Below are 23,998 nucleotides of genomic sequence, written 5' to 3' on the forward strand. Positions count from 1 at the left end.
CTTTATCTTGGCCAGGTTGCAGTTGTAAATGAGAACTTGTTCTCAACTGGCCTACCTGGTTAAATAAATGTGAAATTAAAAAAAGAAATAAAAGAAATGACAGCTTTGCACACTCTTGGCATTCTCTCAACCAGCTTCATGAGGTAGTCACCTGCAATGCATTTCAATTAGCAGGTGTGCCTTGTTAAATGTTAATTTGTTGAATTTCTTTCCTTCATAATGCCTTTGAGCCAATCAGTTGTGTTGTGACAAGGTAGGGGTGGTATACAGAAGATAGCCCTATTTGGTAAAAGACCAAGTCTATATTATGGCAAGAACAGCTCAAATAAGAAAAGAGAAATTACAGTCTATCATTACTTTAAGGCATGAAGGTCAGTCAATACGGAACATTTTCTTCAAGTGCAGTCGCAAAAATCATCAAGCACTATGATGAAACTGGCTCTCATGAGGACCAAGACAGGAAAGGAAGACCCAGAGTTACCTCTGCTGCAGAGGATAAGTTAATTGGAGTTGCCAGCCTCGGAAATTGCAGCCCAAATAAATGCTTCACAGAGTTCAAGTAGCAGACACATCTCAACATCAACTGTTCAGAGAAGACTGCATAAATCGGGTCTTCATGGTCGAATTGCTGTAAAAAATTGTTTAAAAAAATAATAATTAAATGTAACTTTCATTTAACTAAGCAAGTCAGTTAAGAACAAATTCTTATTTACAATACTGCCTACACCGGCCAAACCCGGCCAATTGTGCGCCACCCTATGGGACGCTCAATCACGGCCGGTTGTGAGACAGCCTACTAAAGGACACCAATCAGAAGAAGAGACTTCCTTGGGCCAAGAACCACGAGCAATGGACATTAGACCGGAGGAAATCTGTTCTTTGATCTGATGAGTCCAAATGTGAGATTTATGGTTCCAACTGCCATGACTTTGTGAGATGCAAAGTAGGTGAACGGATGATCTCCGCATGTGTGGTTCCCACCGTGAAGCATGGAGGAGGTGGTGTGATGGTGTGGGGGTGCATTGCTGGTGACACTGTCTGTGATTTATTTAGAATTCAAGGCACAGTTAACCAGCATGGCTACCACAGCATTCTGCAGCGATACGCCATCCCATCTGGTTTGCGCTTAGTGGGACTATCATTTGTTTTTCAACAGGACAGTGACCCAACACACCTCCATGCTGTGTAAGGATTATTTAACCAAGAAGGAGAGTGATGGAGTGCTGCATCAGATGACCTGGCCTCCACAATCACCCGACCTCAACACAATCACCCGACCTTAACACAATCACCCGACCTCAACACAATTGAGATGGTTTGGGATGAGTTGGACTGCAGAGTGAAGGAAAAGCTCAGCATATGTGGGAACTCCTTCAAGACTGTTGGAAAAGCATTCCAGGTGAAGGTGGTTGAGAGAATGCCAAGAGTGTGCAAAGCTGTCATCAAGGCAAAGGGTGGCTACTTTCAAGAAGCTCAAATATTAAATACATTTTGATTTGTTTAACACTTTTTTGGTTACTACATGATTCCATATGTGTTATTTCATAGTCTTGATGTCTTCACTATTATTCTACAATGTAGAAAATAGTAAAATCAAGAAAAACCCTTGAATGAGTAGGTGTGTCAAACTTTTGACTGGTACTGTATGTTTTAGTCAAATATATCTGTTTGGACTTATTGTGGTCAATTTGCAGTCTACAAAGTATTTGTAAAAATGTTCTGGCCGCCTGACAATCCACTCAAGAAATAATCTGCCCGAGGCAGAATCTAGATAATGATCCCTGGTGTAAACTATAGGCTATAAACTAAATCCCGCCCCCTGCCCCGTCACTGCCTGCCTGACACACGCCCCTCTCCTCTCTCTCTCCTCGGCATAGGTGAGAGAGGCACACCGCAATATAAAATCTGCAGGGGCTTGGAGAGAAGGGACCGCTCAAAATCACATATTTTCACCTCACGGCAAGTGGGAAGAAAGGGAAATCAGATACATGTGATCAAATCACCGGCGGGATCGGGATAGAGATTTAAGGTTATAAAGATCGGGTTGAAATGAACGAAGGATGGACTCTCCGTTGCTTCCATCGCTAGAGCCCATTCTAGAACAGGGAGCGCGTGCAGCAAAGAACATTGGACGCTGAGCTTAGTCGCGCGCGGTGACACTGATTATATCAACAAAACGAGGAAAGCAGAATAATTGCGCTGTTTTAGAAGGCTGCACCGGGAACAAATTAAATAAATAGCAGCCTATGTGAAAGATATAATCAACAACAATGGAGTTTGAGACTTGAGCTTGCTGCATTTGCTAAGGTACGTTATAAAAAACAAATGTATGAAATTATATTTGGAAATCTGCCAGGCTAATGTCGTTTGAGCCTAGATCGTGTAAACCACAGTTCCAATATTCCATGTAAATAAATCAGGTGTAGTCTATGTTATATAGACTCATATTATACGCTTAAGCGAGGCATAGTCTATGATATGGTGATGCGCTTGGCGCTAGGCGCACGGGTCCCGTAGAAGCTGTGAAGCGAATCGGTGCCATTGAGGAGCCTGTGTTTTGGGTCGCTTCAATGCACCGCCTGGCCTACCCACTGCATGGGGCGGGGGGGGGCTTATTCCGCAGGACCGACAAGCAGCTGCTGCCACTCTTAAGGAGGGGGGCAGGATCATCAAGTTGAAAATCAGTGACACAACAAAATATTTAGTGATTACTCTTAAGATTAGACAGATGACAGATAACGTAGCAATGGACAGGTTTCTCCTTTCACTTCTTATCTGAATTTGAAGCAAAGGTCTATTATTTCTGTAAAATGACAGTGAATGTATGACCGTTGGCTGACTAGACTGTTGGGATACCCAAGAGAATGTGTCTTTTCAGTTGCAAACAGAACAAACGAAAACAGGATTATGGTTATTATACATAATTAATAAGGTGGAAATATTTCGTTTTTATGTTCTTGACTTTGATGTTTTAGTTTTTGCACACCGGGTAGATGTACCATTAATTATTAAACATGGGGTATACCAACTGAGGAAGGAACCAATCATGACTCATCCCATGGACTGATGATTGAGCAATGCCACAGTGTGGACGTGGCCAGAGTGTGGACGTGGCTTTGTGACACTTACCTGAGACTTACCTTAGTGAGACTTACCTGAAGTGAGACTTACCTGAAGTGAGACTTACCTGAGACTTACCTTAGTGATACTTACTTGAAGTGAGACTTACCTAAAGTGAGACTTACCTGAGACTTACCTTAGTGAGACTTACTTGAAGTGAGACTTACCTGAAGTGAGACTTACCTGAGACTTACCTTAGTGAGACTTACCTTAGTGAGACTTACCTGAGACTTACCTGAAGTGAGACTTACCTTAGTGAGACTTACCTGACGTCAAACTGAACTTGTGTGTGTGTGTGACTTTGGACTTGAAACCAGCTCAGTAAACTGATAATCTGAAGGGAAGAAAATCACTATCCACTGTCCTCTGTTCTGATCTGGTTGTGTTCACCATGTACTACAGGTTGTGAGGCTGAATAGGGCCGGGAGTATGTGCATTTCGTTCCCCCTTAATGGCGCTATCCATGGTTCTGAAGTTAACCTAGGTTTTTGTTTTTCTTCTGCCAACAAGACTCTAGGCCCTAGCAATGAAGCAACCTGTGTTCATGCAATGGAGTCACCCAGGCCTAGATACATGTTGTAGTATTTCACTATTTCAGCCACTGACCGTCAAATTGTAATGCTCTCTCTGAGGATTTCTCTTGAACAGGGATAAAGGAAAATGTCAGGGAAATGAAATTCCATTTACAAGTCTCGTCAGAATCATAAGAATCTTGTCCCATTGTGCTAAACATTTGCATGGAGTTATATATAGATATACATATATATATATAATAGATATATAACTCCATGCAAATACATGCACAATTGATGTGGTATATATATATATAGATATGAAATGTTGTAATGAGATGAGTGGTGTGTGTGTTATAGGCCATAACTAGCTATTATAACACACTGGCCTTGATATTCATGTATAGTCAGATTATTATTTTGTTGAACACAGCTCTCTAGCAAGGAGATGTTGTTATACCAATGTGTCACTGCAGTTTTGTTATAACATTGTATCATTAGCAATAATAAAAATATATTTTTTAAAAACAGCAGTCGTCTGTGAGAGGACAATGTATTCCTCTTCTCCTGGATCTGTTGTGGGGGATGTCTGTCCTTGGGGACATAAACAGGCTTTCTAGAGCAGCCACTCGACTCTCTCTTCTCTCTTCTCTCGCGTTACTAACAGCAACACAAGTTCTGGTGCCTATTAGCATAGTAGTCATCTAGAAAGTGATTTCCCGGAGATGTAGTAGGAGGATGTGGGAGGAAACAAAAGGAAAGGGGGATACCTAGTCAGTTGTACAACTGAATGCCTTCAACTGAAATGTGCCTTCCGCATTTAACCCAACCCCTCTGAATCAGAGAGGTGCGAAAGGCTGCCTTAATCGACATCCACGTCTTCGGCGACCGGGGAACAGTGGATTAACTGCCGTGTTCAGGGGCAGAACGGCAGATTTTTAGCTAGTCAGCTCGGGGATTCGATCCAGCAACCTTTCGTTTACTGGCCCATGATTATGAAAAGAAGAGAATTCTCTTTTATTGTTTTGTTAGCATTGGCCAGCCTTGACATGGTTGACCACAGTAATCGGAGGCCACCATTGATGTGGTAACACACAAAATCTATTTTATTTAAACCCTGACGTCCGTGTTTTAGTTACAGCTAATGTGTAAATTCCACCAAGGTGTTCATATAGAAGAAAAATGGAAGCTTTCGTCAGATAATCTGTAACCATGGTTACCTTTTTTGCTCACCTCCCACAGGTCTTGCTTCGTCACTGGCCCTGACTGATCAACAGTCCCGGGGTTCTTCCTGTTCCCCTGACCACAGCTCCCCATGGCCTGTATCACAGAGTCCCGCGCCCCGTCCCCTTCTCTCTCCGGGTTCAACACCCCCCTCTCAGAACACACCCCTACCTTCCGGGGCCGGCTGGACGATACCCCCGCCTGCACCCCTGAGATGGATCTGACCCCCACCCAGTGTGTCCTACGGAACGTACTATCTATAGACACCGGGGGTGCCCCGGAGCCCGACGGCGGGGGAGGTGGAGGTCATAACGGTGAACATACCTGTGGGGGCCACAGCCCCACGCCTAGCGAGGAGCAGCAGGAGCACTTTGCCAACAGTGTGCTGAAGCTCCATGAGAACGGGGAGGGAGGGGGTAGGATGGAGGGAGAGGGTCAGGATGCGGAGGGAGGAGCGGTGCGGAGCCAGGCTGAGGATGTGAGGCTGCTGTCGGGAGGAAGTGGAGGGTTTCTGGAGGGACTGTTTGGGTGTCTGAAGCCGGTATGGACCATGATCGGCAAGGCCTACTCCACCGAACACAAACACAACCTGGAAGGTAAGAATCATTTAGTCACAACAAGAGAGAGAGAGAGAGAGAGAGAGAGAGAGAGAGAGAGAGAGAGAGAGAGAGAGAGAGAGAGAGAGAGAGAGAGAGAGAGAGAGAGAGAGAGAGAGAGAGAGAGAGAGAGAGAGAGAGAGAGAGAGAGAGAGAGAGAGAGAGAGAGAGAGAGAGAGAGAGAGAGAGAGAGAGAGAGAGAGATATTGTGGTTAGTGTCAAGAGCTTCTCCTGACCATCCATGTGAGCTGACCATGAAAACATCTGGCCACTAGATACAGGTTATAACTAGGGCCCTACACAACACTAGTTACAGGTTAAGATTAGGGCCCTGACCACACTAGTTTCAGGTTATAACTAGGGCCCTACACAACACTAGTTACAGGTGATAACTAGCGACCTGACAAGACAAGTTCAGGTTATAACTAGCACGCTGACAACACGAGTTACAGGTTATAACTAGCACTCTGACAAGACTAGTTCAGGTTATAACTAGCACTCTGACAAATCTAGTGACAGGTTATAACTAGGGCCCTGATAACACTAGTTACAGGTTATAAATAGCACACTGATAAATCTAGTTACAGGTTATAACTAGGGCCCTGATAACACCAGTTACAGGTTATAACTAGGGCCCTGACAACATTAGTTACAGGTAGAAATTAGGGCCCTGACAACACCAGTTACAGGTTATTACTAGCACCCTGACAACACTAGTTACAGGTTATAACTAGGGCCCTGATAACACTAGTTACAGGTTATAAATAGCACACTGATAAATCTAGTTACAGGTTATAACTAGGGCCCTGACAACTGTAGTTACAGGTTATAACTAGGGCCCTGATAACACCAGTTACAGGTTATAACTAGGGCCCTGACAACATTAGTTACAGGTTAAAATTAGGGACCTGACAACACCAGTTACAGGTTATAACTAGCACTCTGACAAATCTAGTGACAGGTTATAACTAGGGCCCTGATAACACTAGTTACAGGTTATAAATAGCACACTGATAAATCTAGTTACAGGTTATAACTAGCACCCTGACAACACTAGTTACAGGTTATAACTAGGGCCCTGACAACTGTAGTTACAGGTTATAACTAGGGCCCTGATAACACCAGTTACAGGTTATAACTAGGGCCCTGACAACATTAGTTACAGGTTAAAATTAGGGCCCTGACAACACCAGTTACAGGTTATAACTAGGGCCCTGACAACAGTAGTTACAGGTTATAACTAGGGCCCTGACAACACTAGTTATAGGTTATAACTAGGGCCCTGACAACACTAGTTACAGGTTAAAATTAGGGCCCTGACAACACTAGTTACAGGTTATCACTAGGGCCCTGACAACACTAGTTACAGGTTAAAATTAGGGCCCTGACAACACTAGTTACAGGTTAAAATTAGGGCCCTGACAACAGTAGTTACAGGTTATAACTAGGGCCTTGACAACACTAGTTACAGGTTATAACTAGGGCCCTGATAACACTAGTTATAGGTTATAACTAGGGCCCTGATAACACTAGTTACAGGTTATAAATAGCATACTGACAACACTAGTTACAGGTTATAACGAGTGCCCTGACAACACTAGTTATAGATTATAACTAGGGCCCTGACAACATTAGTTACAGGTTATAACTAGGGCCCTGACAACAGTAGTTACAGGTTATAACTAGGGCCCTGACAACCGTAGTTACAGGTTATAACTAGGGCCCTGATAACACTAGTTACAGGTTATAAATAGCATACTGACAACACTAGTTACAGGTTATAACTAGCACCCTGACAACACTAGTTACAGGTTATAACTAGGTCTCTGACAACTAGTTACAGGTTATTACTAGGACCCTGACAACACTAGTTACAGGTTATAACTAGGACCCACATAATACTAGTTACAGGTTATAACTAGTGCCCTGACAACATTAGTTACAGGTTAAAATTAGGGCCCTGACAACACTAGTTACAGGTTATAACTAGCGCCCTGACAACATTAGTTCAGGTTATAACTAGCACCCTGACAACACTAGTTACAGGTTATAACTAGGTCTCTGACAACTAGTTACAGGTTATTACTAGGACCCTGACAACACTAGTTACAGGTTATAACTAGGACCCACATAATACTAGTTACAGGTTATAACTAGCACCCTGACAACACTAGTTACAGGTTATAACTAGGGCCCTCGTAATACAAGTTACAGGTTATAACTAGCACCCTGACAACACTAGTTACAGGTTATAACTAGGGCCCTGACAACATTAGTTACAGGTTAAAATTAGGGCCCTGACAACACTAGGTACAGGTTAAAACTAGGGCTATGACAACACTTGTTACAGGTTATAACTAGGTCCCTCATAATACCAGTTACAGGTTATAACTAGGGCCCTGACAGCACTAGTTACAGGTTAAATTTAGGGCCCTGACAACACTAGTTACTGGTTATTACTAGCACCCTGACAACATTAGTTACAGGTTATAATTTGCACCCTGACAACACTAGTTACTGGTTATAACTAGGGCCCTGACAACACTAGTTACAGGTTACAACTGGGCCCTGACAACACTAGTTACTGGTTATAACTAGCACCCTGACAACATTAGTTACAGGTTATAACTAGCACCCTGACAACACTAGTTACCGGTTATAACTAGCACCCTGACAACACTAGTTACAGGTTATAACTAGCACCCTGACAACATTAGTTACAGGTTATAACTAGCACCCTGACAACATTAGTTACAGGTTATAACTAGCACCCTGACAACACTAGTTACAGGTTATAACTAGCACCCTGACAACATTAGTTACAGGTTATAACTAGCACCCTGACAACACTAGTTACAGGTTATAACTAGCACCCTGACAACATTAGTTACAGGTTATAACTTGCACCCTGACAACACTAGTTACAGGTTATAACTAGGGCCCTGACAACACTTGTTATAGGTTATACCTAGGGCCCTGACAAAACTAGTTTCAGGTTATATTTAGCACCCTGACAACACTAGTTCAGGTTATAACTAGCACCCTGACAACACTAGTTACAGGTTATAACTAGGGCCCTCATAATACTAGTTACATGTTAAAACTAGGGCCCTGACAACACTTGTTACAGGTTACAACTGGGCCCTGACAACACTAGTTACAGGTTATAACTAGGGCCCTGACAACTGTAGTTACCGGTTATAACTAGCACCCTGACAACACTAGTTACAGGTTATAACTAGCACCCTGACAAGACTAGTTCAGGTTATAACTAGCACCCTGACAACACTAGTTACAGGTTATAACTAGGGCCCTCATATTACTAGTTACAGGTTATAACTCTGACCCTGACAACTGTAGTTACAGGTTATAACTAGCACCCTGACAACACTAGTTATAGGTTATATTTAGCACCCTGACAAGACTAGTTCAGGTTATAACTAGCACCCTGACAATACAAGTTACAGGTTGTAACTAGGGCCCTGACAACATTAGTTACAGGTTAAATTTAGGGCCCTGACAAAACTAGTTACAGGTTATAACTAGCACCCTGACAACTGTAGTTACAGGTTATAACTAGGGCCCTGACAACACTAGTTACAGATTATAACTAGGGCCCTGACAACATTAGTTACAGGTTAAATTTAGGGCCCTGACAACACTAGTTACAGGTTATAACTAGCACCCTGACAACATTAGTTACAGGTTATAACTAGCACCCTGACAACATTAGTTACAGGTTATAACTAGCACCCTGACAACACTAGTTACAGGTTATAACTAGCACACTTGCAACATTAGTTACAGGTTAAATTTAGGGCCCTGACAAAACTAGTTACAGGTTATAACTAGCACCCTGACAACTGTAGTTACAGGTTATAACTAGGGCCCTGACAACACTAGTTACAGGTTGTAACTAGGGCCCTGACAACATTAGTTACAGGTTAAATTTAGGGCCCTGACAACACTAGTTACAGGTTATAACTAGCACCCTGACAACATTAGTTACAGGTTATAACTAGCACCCTGACAACATTAGTTACAGGTTATAACTAGCACCCTGACAACACTAGTTACAGGTTATAACTAGCACACTTGCAACATTAGTTACAGGTTATAACTAGCACCCTGACAACACTAGTTACAGGTTATAACTAGCACCCTGACAACACTAGTTATAGGTTATAACTAGCACCCTGACAACACTAGTTACAGGTTATAACTAGGGCCCTCATAATACTAGTTACATGTTAAAACTAGGGCCCTGACAACACTTGTTACAGGTTACAACTGGGCCCTGACAACACTAGTTACAGGTTATAACTAGGGCCCTGACAACTGTAGTTACCGGTTATAACAAGCACCCTGACAACACTAGTTACAGGTTATAACTAGCACCCTTGCAACATTAGTTACAGGTTATAACTAGCACCCTGACAACAATAGTTACAGGTTATAACTAGCACCCTGACAACATTAGTTACAGGTTATAACTTGCACCCTGACAACACTAGTTACAGGTTATAACTAGGGCCCTGACAACACTTGTTATAGGTTATACCTAGGGCCCTGACAAAACTAGTTTCAGGTTATATTTAGCACCCTGACAACACTAGTTCAGGTTATAACTAGCACCCTGACAACACTAGTTACAGGTTATAACTAGGGCCCTCATAATACTAGTTACATGTTAAAACTAGGGCCCTGACAACACTTGTTACAGGTTACAACTGGGCCCTGACAACACTAGTTACAGGTTATAACTAGGGCCCTGACAACTGTAGTTACCGGTTATAACTAGCACCCTGACAGCACTAGTTACAGGTTATAACTAGCACCCGGCCAACACTAGTTTAGGTTATAACTAGCACCCTGACAACACTAGTTACCGGTTATAACTAGGGCCATGACAACACTAGTTACAGATTATAACTAGGGCCCTGACAAAACTAGTTACAGGTTATAACTAGCACCCTGACAACAATAGTTACAGGTTATAACTAGGGCTCTGATAACACTAGTTATAGGTTATACCTAGGGCCCTGACAACTGTAGTTATAGGTTATAACTAGGGCCCTGACAACACTAGTTATAGGTTATAACTAGCGCCCTGACAACACTAGTTTCAGGTTATATTTAGCACCCTGACAAGACTAGTTCAGGTTATAACTAGCACCCTAACAGCACTAGTTACAGGTTATAACTAGCACCCGGACAACACTAGTTTAGGTTATAACTAGGGCCCTGACAACACTAGTTACAGGTTAAATGTAGGGCCCTGACAACACTAGTTACTGGTTATAACTAGCACCCTGACAACACTAGTTACAGGTTATAACTAGCACCCTGACAAGACTAGTTCAGGTAATAACTAGCACCCTGACAGCACTAGTTACAGGTTATAGCTAGCACCCTGACAACACTAGTTACAGGTTATAACTAGGGCCCTGACAACACTAGTTACAGATTATAACTAGGGCCCTGACAACACTAGTTACAGATTATAACTAGGGCCCTGACAAAACGAGTTACAGGTTATAACTAGCACCCTGACAACTGTAGTTACAGGTTATAACTAGGGCCCTCATATTACTAGTTACATGTTAAAACTAGGGCCCTGACAACACTTGTTACAGGTTACAACTGGGTCCTGACAACACTAGTTACAGGTTATAACTAGGGCCCTGACAACTGTAGTTACCGGTTATAACTAGCACCCTGACAACACTAGTTACAGGTTATAACTAGCACCCTGACAACAATAGTTACAGGTTATAACTAGGGCTCTGATAACACTAGTTATAGGTTATACCTAGGGCCCTGAAAACTGTAGTTACAGGTTATAACTAGGGCCCTGACAACTGTAGTTACCGGTTATACCTCGCACCCTGACAACAATAGTTACAGGTTATAACTAGGGCTCTGATAACACTAGTTATAGGTTATACCTAGGGCCCTGAAAACTGTAGTTACAGGTTATAACTAGCACCCTGACAGCACTAGTTTCAGGTTATATTTAGCACCCTGACAAGACTAGTTCAGGTTATAACTAGGACCCTGACAGCACTAGTTCAGGTTATAACTAGGACCCTGACAGCACTAGTTACAGGTTATAACTAGCACCCAGACAACACTAGTTTAGATTATAACTAGCACCCTGACAACACTAGTTACAGGTTATAACTAGGGCCCTGACAACACTAGTTACAGGTTATAACTAGCACCCGGACAACACTAGTTTAGGTTATAACTAGCACCCTGACAACACTAGTTCAGGTTATACCTCGCACCCTGACAATGATAGTCTAGTTACAGGTTATAACTAGGGCCCCGACAACACTAGTTATAGGTTATAACTAGGGCCCTGACAACTGTAGTTACCGGTTATAACTAGCACCCTGACAAGACTAGTTCAGGTTATAACTAGCACCCTGACAGCACTAGTTACAGGTTATAGCTAGCACCCTGACAACACTAGTTACAGGTTATAACTAGGGCCCTGACAACACTAGTTACAGATTATAACTAGGGCCCTGACAACACTAGTTAGAGATTATAACTAGGGCCCTGACAAAACGAGTTATAGGTTATAACTAGCACCCTGACAACTGTAGTTACAGGTTATAACTAGGGCCCTCATATTACTAGTTACATGTTAAAACTAGGGCCCTGACAACACTTGTTACAGGTTACAACTGGGTCCTGACAACACTAGTTACAGGTTATAACTAGGGCCCTGACAACTGTAGTTACCGGTTATAACTAGCACCCTGACAACACTAGTTACAGGTTATAACTAGCACCCTGACAACAATAGTTTCAGGTTATAACTAGCACCCTGACAACAATAGTTACAGGTTATACCTAGGGCCCTGAAAACTGTAGTTACAGGTTATAACTAGGGCCCTGACAACTGTAGTTACCGGTTATAACTAGCACCCTGACAACACTATTTACAGGTTATAACTAGCACCCTGACAACACTAGTTCAGGTTATACCTCGCACCCTGACAACAATAGTTACAGGTTATAACTAGGGCTCTGATAACACTAGTTATAGGTTATACCTAGGGCCCTGAAAACTGTAGTTACAGGTTATAACTAGGGCTCTGATAACACTAGTTATAGGTTATACCTAGGGCCCTGAAAACTGTAGTTACAGGTTATAACTAGCGCCCTGACAGCACTAGTTTCAGGTTATATTTAGCACCCTGACAAGACTAGTTCAGGTTATAACTAGCACCCTGACAGCACTAGTTACCGGTTATAACTAGCACCCTGACAACACTATTTACAGGTTATAACTAGCACCCTGACAACACTAGTTCAGGTTATACCTCGCACCCTGACAACAATAGTTACAGGTTATAACTAGGGCTCTCATAACACTAATTATAGGTTATACCTAGGGCCCTGAAAACTGTAGTTACAGGTTATAACTAGGGCTCTGATAACACTAGTTATAGGTTATACCTAGGGCCCTGAAAACTGTAGTTACAGGTTATAACTAGCGCCCTGACAGCACTAGTTTCAGGTTATATTTAGCACCCTGACAAGACTAGTTCAGGTTATAACTAGCACCCTGACAGCACTAGTTACAGGTTATAACTAGCACCCAGACAACACTAGTTTAGGTTATAACTAGCACCCTGACAACACTAGTTACAGGTTATAACTAGGGCCCTGACAACACTAGTTCAGGTTATACCTCGCACCCTGACAACGATAGTCTAGTTACAGGTTATAACTAGGGCCCTCATAATACTAGTTACATGTTAAAACTAGGGCCCTGACAACACTTGTTACAGGTTACAACTGGGCCCTGACAACACTAGTTACAGGTTATAACTAGCGCCCTGACAACACTAGTTCAGGTTATACCTCGCACCCTGACAACGATAGTTTCAGGTTATAACTAGCAATAGTTACAGGTTATAACTAGGGCTCTGATAACACTAGTTATAGGTTATACCTAGGGCCCTGACAACTGTAGTTACAGGTTATAACTAGGGCCCTGACAACAATAGTTATAGGTTATAACTAGCGCCCTGACAACACTAGTTTCAGGTTATATTTAGCACCCTGACAAGACTAGTTCAGGTTATAACTAGCACCCTGACAGCACTAGTTACAGGTTATAACTAGCACCCGGACAACACTAGTTTAGGTTATAACTAGCACCCTGACAACACTAGTTACTGGTTATAACTAGGGCCATGACAACACTAGTTACAGATTATAACTAGGGCCCTGACAAAACTAGTTACAGGTTATAACTAGCACCCTGACAATGATAGTCTAGTTACAGGTTATAACTAGGGCCCCGACAACACTAGTTATAGGTTATAACTAGGGCCCTGACAACTGTAGTTACCGGTTATAACTAGCACCCTGACAACACTAGTTACAGGTTATAACTAGCACCCTGACAAGACTAGTTCAGGTTATAACTAGCACCCTGACAGCACTAGTTACAGGTTATAGCTAGCACCCTGACAACACTAGTTACAGGTTATAACTAGGGCCCTGACAACACTAGTTACAGATTATAACTAGGGCCCTGACAACACTAGTTAGAGATTATAACTAGGGCCCTGACAAAACGAGTTATAGGTTATAACTAGCACCCTGACAACTGTAGTTACAGGTTATAACTAGGGCCCTCATATTACTAGTTACATGTTAAAACTAGGGCCCTGACAACACTTGTTACAGGTTACAACTGGGTCCTGACAACACTAGTTACAGGTTATAACTAGGGCCCTGACAACTGTAGTTACCGGTTATAACTAGCACCCTGACAACACTAGTTACAGGTTATAACTAGCACCCTGACAACAATAGTTTCAGGTTATAACTAGCACCCTGACAACAATAGTTACAGGTTATACCTAGGGCCCTGAAAACTGTAGTTACAGGTTATAACTAGGGCCCTGACAACTGTAGTTACCGGTTATAACTAGCACCCTGACAACACTATTTACAGGTTATAACTAGCACCCTGACAACACTAGTTCAGGTTATACCTCGCACCCTGACAACAATAGTTACAGGTTATAACTAGGGCTCTGATAACACTAGTTATAGGTTATACCTAGGGCCCTGAAAACTGTAGTTACAGGTTATAACTAGGGCTCTGATAACACTAGTTATAGGTTATACCTAGGGCCCTGAAAACTGTAGTTACAGGTTATAACTAGCGCCCTGACAGCACTAGTTTCAGGTTATATTTAGCACCCTGACAAGACTAGTTCAGGTTATAACTAGCACCCTGACAGCACTAGTTACCGGTTATAACTAGCACCCTGACAACACTATTTACAGGTTATAACTAGCACCCTGACAACACTAGTTCAGGTTATACCTCGCACCCTGACAACAATAGTTACAGGTTATAACTAGGGCTCTCATAACACTAATTATAGGTTATACCTAGGGCCCTGAAAACTGTAGTTACAGGTTATAACTAGGGCTCTGATAACACTAGTTATAGGTTATACCTAGGGCCCTGAAAACTGTAGTTACAGGTTATAACTAGCGCCCTGACAGCACTAGTTTCAGGTTATATTTAGCACCCTGACAAGACTAGTTCAGGTTATAACTAGCACCCTGACAGCACTAGTTACAGGTTATAACTAGCACCCAGACAACACTAGTTTAGGTTATAACTAGCACCCTGACAACACTAGTTACAGGTTATAACTAGGGCCCTGACAACACTAGTTCAGGTTATACCTCGCACCCTGACAACGATAGTCTAGTTACAGGTTATAACTAGGGCCCTCATAATACTAGTTACATGTTAAAACTAGGGCCCTGACAACACTTGTTACAGGTTACAACTGGGCCCTGACAACACTAGTTACAGGTTATAACTAGCGCCCTGACAACACTAGTTCAGGTTATACCTCGCACCCTGACAACGATAGTTTCAGGTTATAACTAGCAATAGTTACAGGTTATAACTAGGGCTCTGATAACACTAGTTATAGGTTATACCTAGGGCCCTGACAACTGTAGTTACAGGTTATAACTAGGGCCCTGACAACAATAGTTATAGGTTATAACTAGCGCCCTGACAACACTAGTTTCAGGTTATATTTAGCACCCTGACAAGACTAGTTCAGGTTATAACTAGCACCCTGACAGCACTAGTTACAGGTTATAACTAGCACCCGGACAACACTAGTTTAGGTTATAACTAGCACCCTGACAACACTAGTTACTGGTTATAACTAGGGCCATGACAACACTAGTTACAGATTATAACTAGGGCCCTGACAAAACTAGTTACAGGTTATAACTAGCACCCTGACAACAATAGTTACAGGTTATAACTAGGGCTCTGATAACACTAGTTATAGGTTATACCTCGCACCCTGACAACGATAGTCTAGTTATAGGTTATACCTAGGGCCCGACAACTGTAGTTACAGGTTATAACTAGCACCCGGACAACACTAGTTTAGGTTATAACTAGCACCCTGACAACACTAGTTACAGGTTATAACTAGCGCCCTGACAACACTAGTTCAGGTTATAACTAGCACCCTGACAACGATAGTCTACTTATAGGTTATACCTAGGACCCGACAACTGTAGTTACAGGTTATAACTAGCACCCGGACAACACTAGTTTAGGTTATAACTAGCACCCTGACAACACTAGTTACAGGTTATAACTAGCGCCCTGACAACACTAGTTCAGGTTATAACTAGCACCCTGACAACACTAGTTACCGGTTATAACTAGGGCCATGACAAGACTAGTTACAGATTATAACTAGGGCCCTGACAAAACGAGTTACAGGTTATAACTAGCACCCTGACAACAATAGTTACAGGTTATAACTAGGGTTCTGATAACACTAGTTATAGGTTATACCTAGGGCCCTGACAACTGTAGTTACAGGTTATAACTAGGGCCCTGACAACACTAGTTATAGGTTATAACTAGCTCCCTGACAACACTAGTTTCAGGTTATATTTAGCACCCTGACAACACTAGTTCAGGTTATACCTTGCACCCTGACAACGATAGTCTAGTTATAGGTTATACCTAGGGCCCGACAACTGTAGTTACAGGTTATAACTAGCACCCGGACAACACTAGTTTAGGTTATAACTAGCACCCTGACAACACTAGTTACAGGTTATAACTAGCGCCCTGACAACACTAGTTCAGGTTATACCTCGCACCCTGACAACGATAGTTTCAGGTTATAACTAGCAATAGTTACAGGTTATAACTAGGGCTCTGATAACACTAGTTATAGGTTATACCTAGGGCCCTGACAACTGTAGTTACAGGTTATAACTAGGGCCCTGACAACAATAGTTATAGGTTATAACTAGCGCCCTGACAACACTAGTTTCAGGTTATATTTAGCACCCTGACAAGACTAGTTCAGGTTATAACTAGCACCCTGACAGCACTAGTTACAGGTTATAACTAGCACCCGGACAACACTAGTTTAGGTTATAACTAGCACCCTGACAACACTAGTTACCGGTTATAACTAGGGCCATGACAATACTAGTTACAGATTATAACTAGGGCCCTGACAAAACTAGTTACAGGTTATAACTAGCACCCTGACAACAATAGTTACAGGTTATAACTAGGGCTCTGATAACACTAGTTATAGGTTATACCTAGGGCCCAGACAACTGTAGTTACAGGTTATAACTAGGGCCCTGACAACACTAGTTTTAGGTAATAACTAGCTCCCTGACAACACTAGTTTCAGGTTATATTTAGCACCCTGACAAGACTAGTTCAGGTTATAACTAGCACCCTAACAGCACTAGTTACAGGTTATAACTAGCACCCGGACAACACTAGTTTAGGTTATAACTAGGGCCCTGACAACACTAGTTACAGGTTATAACTAGGGCCCTGACAACACTAGTTACAGATTATAAGTAGGGCCCTGACAAAACTATTTACAGGTTATAATTAGCACCCTGACAACACTAGTTACAGGTTATAACTAGGGCCCTGACACAACACTAGTGACAGGTTATAACTAGGGCCCTGTCAAACCTAGTTATAGGTTATAACTAGCACCCTGACAACACTAGTTTCAGGTTATATTTAGCACCCTGACAACACTAGTTACAGGATATAATTAGGGCCCTGATAACGCTAGTTACAGGTTATAACTAGGGCCATGACAACACTAGTTACAGGTTATAACTAGCACCCTGACAACACTAGTTACAGGTTATAACTAGCACCCTGACAACACTAGTTACAGGTTATATCTAGGGCCCTCATATTACTAGTTACAGGTTATAACTTGGCTCCTGACAACACTAGTTACAGGTTATAACTAGGGCCCTGACAACATTAGTTACAGGTTAAAATTAGGGCCCTGACAAAACTAGTTACAGGTTATAAATAAGTCCCTGATAACACTAGTTACAGGTTATAACTAGGGCCCTGACAACACTAGTTCCACAGGTTATAACTAGCACCCTGACAACACTAGTTACAGGTTATAACTAGGGCCCTCATAATTCTAGTTACATGTTATAACTAGCACCCTGACAACACTAGTTCAGGTTATAACTAGCACCCTGACAACACTAGTTACAGGTTATGACTAGGGCCCTGACAACACTAGTTACAGATTATAACTAGAACCCGGACAACATTAGTAACAGGATATAACTAGAACCCTGACAACATTATTAACAGGTTATAACTGGGGCTTTGACAACACTAGTTACAGGTTATAACTGGGGCCCTGATAACACTAGTTACAGGTTATAACTAGGGCCCTGATAACACTAGTTACAGGTTATAACTAGCACCCTGACAACACTAGTTACAGGTTATAACTGGGGCCCTGACAACACTAGTTACAGGTTATAACTAGCACCCTGACAACAATAGTTACAGGTTATAACTGGGGCCCTGACAACACTAGTTACAGGTTATAACTAGGGCCCTGATAACACCAGTTACAGGTTATAACTAGCACCCTGACAACATTAGTAACATGTTATACCTGGGGCCCTGACAACACTAGTTACAGGTTATAACTGGGGCCCTGACAACACTAGTTACAGGTTATAACTGGGGCCCTGACAACACTAGTTACAGGTTATAACTGGGGCCCTGACAACACTAGTTACAGGTTATAACTGGGGCCCTGACAACACTAGTTACAGGTTATAACTGGGGCCCTGATAACACTAGTTACAGGTTATAACTAGCACCCTGATAACGCTAGTTACAGGTTATAACTGGGGCCCTGACAACACTAGTTACAGGTTATAACTAGCACCCAGACAACACTAGTTACAGGTTATAACTAGCACCCTGACAACACTAGTTACAGGATATAACTAGGGCCCTGATAACACTAGTTCCACAGGTTATAACTAGCACCCTGACAACACTAGTCACAGGTTATAACTAGGGCCCTCATAATTTTAGTTACATGTTATAACTAGCACCCTGACAACACTAGTTACAGGTTATAACTAGGGCCCTCATAATTCTAGTTACATGTTATAACTAGCACCCTGACAACACTAGTAACATGTTATAACTGGGGCCCTGACAACACTAGTTACAGGTTTTAACTAGCACCCTGACAACACTAGTTACAGGTTATAACTAGGGCCCTGACAACACTAGTTACAGGTTATAACTAGGGCCCTGACAACACTAGTTACAGGTTATAACTAGGGCCCTCATAATTTTAGTTACATGTTATAACTAGCACCCTGACAACACTAGTTACAGGCTATAACTAGGGCCCTCATAATTCTAGTTACATGTTATAACTAGCACCCTGACAACACTAGTAACATGTTATAACTGGGGCCCTGACAACACTAGTTACAGGTTTTAACTAGCACCCTGACAACACTAGTTACAGGTTATAACTAGGGCCCTGACAACACTAGTTACAGGTTATAACTAGGGCCCTGACAACACTAGTTACAGGTTATAACTAGGGCCCTCATAATTTTAGTTACATGTTATAACTAGCACCCTGACAACACTAGTTACAGGTTATAACTAGGGCCCTCATAATTCTAGTTACATGTTATAACTAGCACCCTGACAACACTAGTAACATGTTATAACTGGGGCCCTGACAACACTAGTTACAGGTTATAACTGGGGCCCTGACAACACTAGTTACAGGTTATAACTAGGGCCCTGATAACACTAGTTACAGGTTATAACTAGCACCCTGACAACACTAGTTACAGGTTATAACTGGGGCCCTGACAGCACTAGTTACAGGTTATAACTAGGGCCCTGATAACACTAGTTACAGGTTATAACTAGCACCCTGACAACACTAGTTACAGGATATAACTAGGGCCCTGATAACACTAGTTACAGGTTATAACTAGCACCCTGACAACACCAGTTACAGGATATAACTAGGGCCCTGATAACACTAGTTACAGGTTATAACTAGCACCCTGACAACACCAGTTACAGGGTATAACTAGGGCCCTGATAACACTAGTTACAGGTTATAACTAGGGCCCTGACAACATTAGTTACAGGTTCAAATTAGGGCTCTAACAAATTTAGTTCAGGTTCTAACTAGCACCCTGACAACACTAGTTACAGGTTATAACTAGGGCCCTCATAATACTAGTTACATGTTAAAACTAGGGCCCTGACAACACTTGTTACAGGTTAGAACTGGGTCCTGACAACACTAGTTACAGGTTATAACTAGGGCCCTGACAACTGTAGTTACCGGTTATAACTAGCACCCTGACAACAGACAACACTAGTTGCAGGTTATAACTAGGGCTCTGATAACACTAGTTATAGGTTATACCTAGGGCCCTGAAAACTGTAGTTACAGGTTATAACTAGGGCCCTGACAACTGTAGTTACCGGTTATAACTAGCACCCTGACAACACTATTAACAGGTTATAACTAGCACCCTGACAACACTAGTTCAGGTTATACCTCGCACCCTGACAACAATAGTTACAGGTTATAACTAGGGCTCTGATAACACTAGTTATAGGTTATACCTAGGGCCCGACAACTGTAGTTACAGGTTATAACTAGCACCCGGACAACACTAGTTTAGGTTATACCTCGCACCCTGACAACAATAGTTACAGGTTATAACTAGGGCTCTGATAACACTAGTTATAGGTTATACCTAGGGCCCGACAACTGTAGTTACAGGTTATAACTAGCACCCTGACAACACCAGTTACAGGTTATAACTAGCGCCCTGACAACACTAGTTCAGGTTATACCTCGCACCCTGACAACGATAGTTTCAGGTTATAACTAGCAATAGTTACAGGTTATAACTAGGGCTCTGATAACACTAGTTATAGGTTATACCTAGGGCCCTGACAACTGTAGTTACAGGTTATAACTAGGGCCCTGACAACAATAGTTATAGGTTATAACTAGCGCCCTGACAACACTAGTTTCAGGTTATAATTAGCACCCTGACAAGACTAGTTCAGGTTATAACTAGCACCCTGACAGCACTAGTTACAGGTTATAACTAGCACCCGGACAACACTAGTTTAGGTTATAACTAGCACCCTGACAACACTAGTTACCGGTTATAACTAGGGCCATGACAATACTAGTTACAGATTATAACTAGGGCCCTGACAAAACTAGTTACAGGTTATAACTAGCACCCTGACAACAATAGTTACAGGTTATAACTAGGGCTCTGATAACACTAGTTATAGGTTATAACTAGGGCCCAGACAACTGTAGTTACAGGTTATAACTAGGGCCCTGACAACACTAGTTTTAGGTAATAACTAGCTCCCTGACAACACTAGTTTCAGGTTATATTTAGCACCCTGACAAGACTAGTTCAGGTTATAACTAGCACCCTAACAGCACTAGTTACAGGTTATAACTAGCACCCGGACAACACTAGTTTAGGTTATAACTAGGGCCCTGACAACACTAGTTACAGGTTATAACTAGGGCCCTGACAACACTAGTTACAGATTATAAGTAGGGCCCTGACAAAACTATTTACAGGTTATAATTAGCACCCTGACAACACTAGTTACAGGTTATAATTAGGGCCCTGACACAACACTAGTGACAGGTTATAACTAGGGCCCTGTCAAACCTAGTTATAGGTTATAACTAGCACCCTGACAACACTAGTTACAGGTTATAACTAGGGCCCTGACACAACACTAGTTACAGATTATAACTAGGGCCCTGTCAAACCTAGTTACAGGTTATAACTAGCACCCTGACAACACTAGTTACAGGTTATGACTAGGGCCCTGACAACACTAGTTACAGATTATAACTAGAACCCGGACAACATTAGTAACAGGATATAACTAGAACCCTGACAACATTATTAACAGGTTATAACTGGGGCTTTGACAACACTAGTTACAGGTTATAACTGGGGCCCTGATAACACTAGTTACAGGTTATACCTAGGGCCCTGATAACACTAGTTACAGGTTATAACTAGCACCCTGACAACACTAGTTACAGGTTATAACTGGGGCCCTGACAACACTAGTTACAGGTTATAACTAGCACCCTGACAACAATAGTTACAGGTTATAACTGGGGCCCTGACAACACTAGTTACAGGTTATAACTAGGGCCCTGATAACACCAGTTACAGGTTATAACTAGCACCCTGATAACACTGGTTACAGGTTATAACTAGCACCCTGACAACACTAGTTACAGGTTATAACTGGGGCCCTGACAACACTAGTTACAGGTTATAACTAGCACCCTGACACCAATAGTTACAGGTTATAACTGGGGCCCTGACAACACTAGTTACAGGTTATAACTAGCACCCTGACAACACTAGTTACAGGTTATAACTGGGGCCCTGACAACACTAGTTACAGGTTATAACTAGCACCCTGACAACAATAGTTACAGGTTATAACTGGGGCCCTGACAACACTAGTTACAGGTTATAACTGGGGCCCTGATAACACTAGTTACAGGTTATAACTAGCACCCTGATAACGCTAGTTACAGGTTATAACTGGGGCCCTGACAACACTAGTTACAGGTTATAACTAGCACCCAGACAACACTAGTTACAGGTTATAACTAGCACCCTGACAACACTAGTTACAGGATATAACTAGGGCCCTGACAACACTAGTTACAGGTTATAACTAGGGCCCTCATAATTTTAGTTACATGTTATAACTATCACCCTGACAACACTAGTTACAGGTTATAACTAGGGCCCTCATAATTTTAGTTACATGTTATAACTATCACCCTGACAACACTAGTTACAGGTTATAACTAGCACCCTGACAACACTAGTTACAGGATATAACTAGGGCCCTGATAACACTAGTTCCACAGGTTATAACTAGCACCCTGACAACACTAGTCACAGGTTATAACTAGGGCCCTCATAATTTTAATTACAGGTTATAACTAGCACCCTGACAACACTAGTTACAGGATATAACTAGGGCCCTGATAACACTAGTTCCACAGGTTATAACTAGCACCCTGACAACACTAGTCACAGGTTATAACTAGGGCCCTCATAATTTTAGTTACAGGTTATAACTAGCACCCTGATAACACTAGTTACAGGTTATAACTAGCACCCTGACAACACCAGTTACAGGATATAACTAGGGCCCTGATAACACTAGTTACAGGTTATAACTAGCACCCTGACAACACCAGTTACAGGGTATAACTAGGGCCCTGATAACACTAGTTACAGGTTATAACTAGGGCCCTGACAACATTAGTTACAGGTTCAAATTAGGGCTCTAACAAATTTAGTTCAGGTTCTAACTAGCACCCTGACAACAGTAGTTACAGGTTATAACTAGGGCCCTCATAATACTAGTTACATGTTAAAACTAGGGCCCTGACAACACTTGTTACAGGTTAGAACTGGGTCCTGACAACACTAGTTACAGGTTATAACTAGGGCCCTGACAACTGTAGTTACCGGTTATAACTAGCACCCTGACAACACTAGTTGCAGGTTATAACTAGGGCTCTGATAACACTAGTTATAGGTTATACCTAGGGCCCTGAAAACTGTAGTTACAGGTTATAACTAGGGCCCTGACAACTGTAGTTACCGGTTATAACTAGCACCCTGACAACACTATTAACAGGTTATAACTAGCACCCTGACAACACTAGTTGCAGGTTATAACTAGGGCTCTGATAACACTAGTTATAGGTTATACCTAGGGCCCTGAAAACTGTAGTTACAGGTTATAACTAGCGCCCTGACAGCACTAGTTTCAGGTTATATTTAGCACCCTGACAAGACTAGTTCAGGTTATAACTAGCACCCTGACAGCACTAGTTACAGGTTATAACTAGCACCCAGACAACACTAGTTTAGGTTATAACTAGGGCCCTGACAACACTAGTTACAGGTTATAACTAGGGCCCTGACAACACTAGTTACAGGTTATAACTAGCACCCTGACAACACTAGTTACAGGTTTTAACTAGCACCCTGACAACACTAGTTACAGGTTTTAACTAGCACCCTGACAACACTAGTTACAGGTTA

At 42.2% G+C, this 23,998-nt stretch overlaps 1 protein-coding gene across 1 annotated transcript in view; it reads left to right on the plus strand.

The window, feature by feature from the left end:
- The first annotated feature begins 4,937 nt into the window (after positions 1–4,937).
- LOC139553633 (mitogen-activated protein kinase kinase kinase 12-like) overlaps positions 4,938–23,998 on the plus strand; it is a 54,400-nt gene continuing 35,339 nt past the window's right edge. The window contains exon 1 of the mRNA XM_071366184.1: positions 4,938–5,452. Coding sequence (XP_071222285.1) covers positions 4,948–5,452 — 505 coding nt within the window. The 5' untranslated portion in view covers positions 4,938–4,947. The remainder of the gene's footprint in view (positions 5,453–23,998) is intronic.

This window comes from Salvelinus alpinus, chromosome 2 (assembly GCF_045679555.1).
Source record: "Salvelinus alpinus chromosome 2, SLU_Salpinus.1, whole genome shotgun sequence".
NCBI lineage: Eukaryota > Metazoa > Chordata > Actinopteri > Salmoniformes > Salmonidae > Salvelinus > Salvelinus alpinus.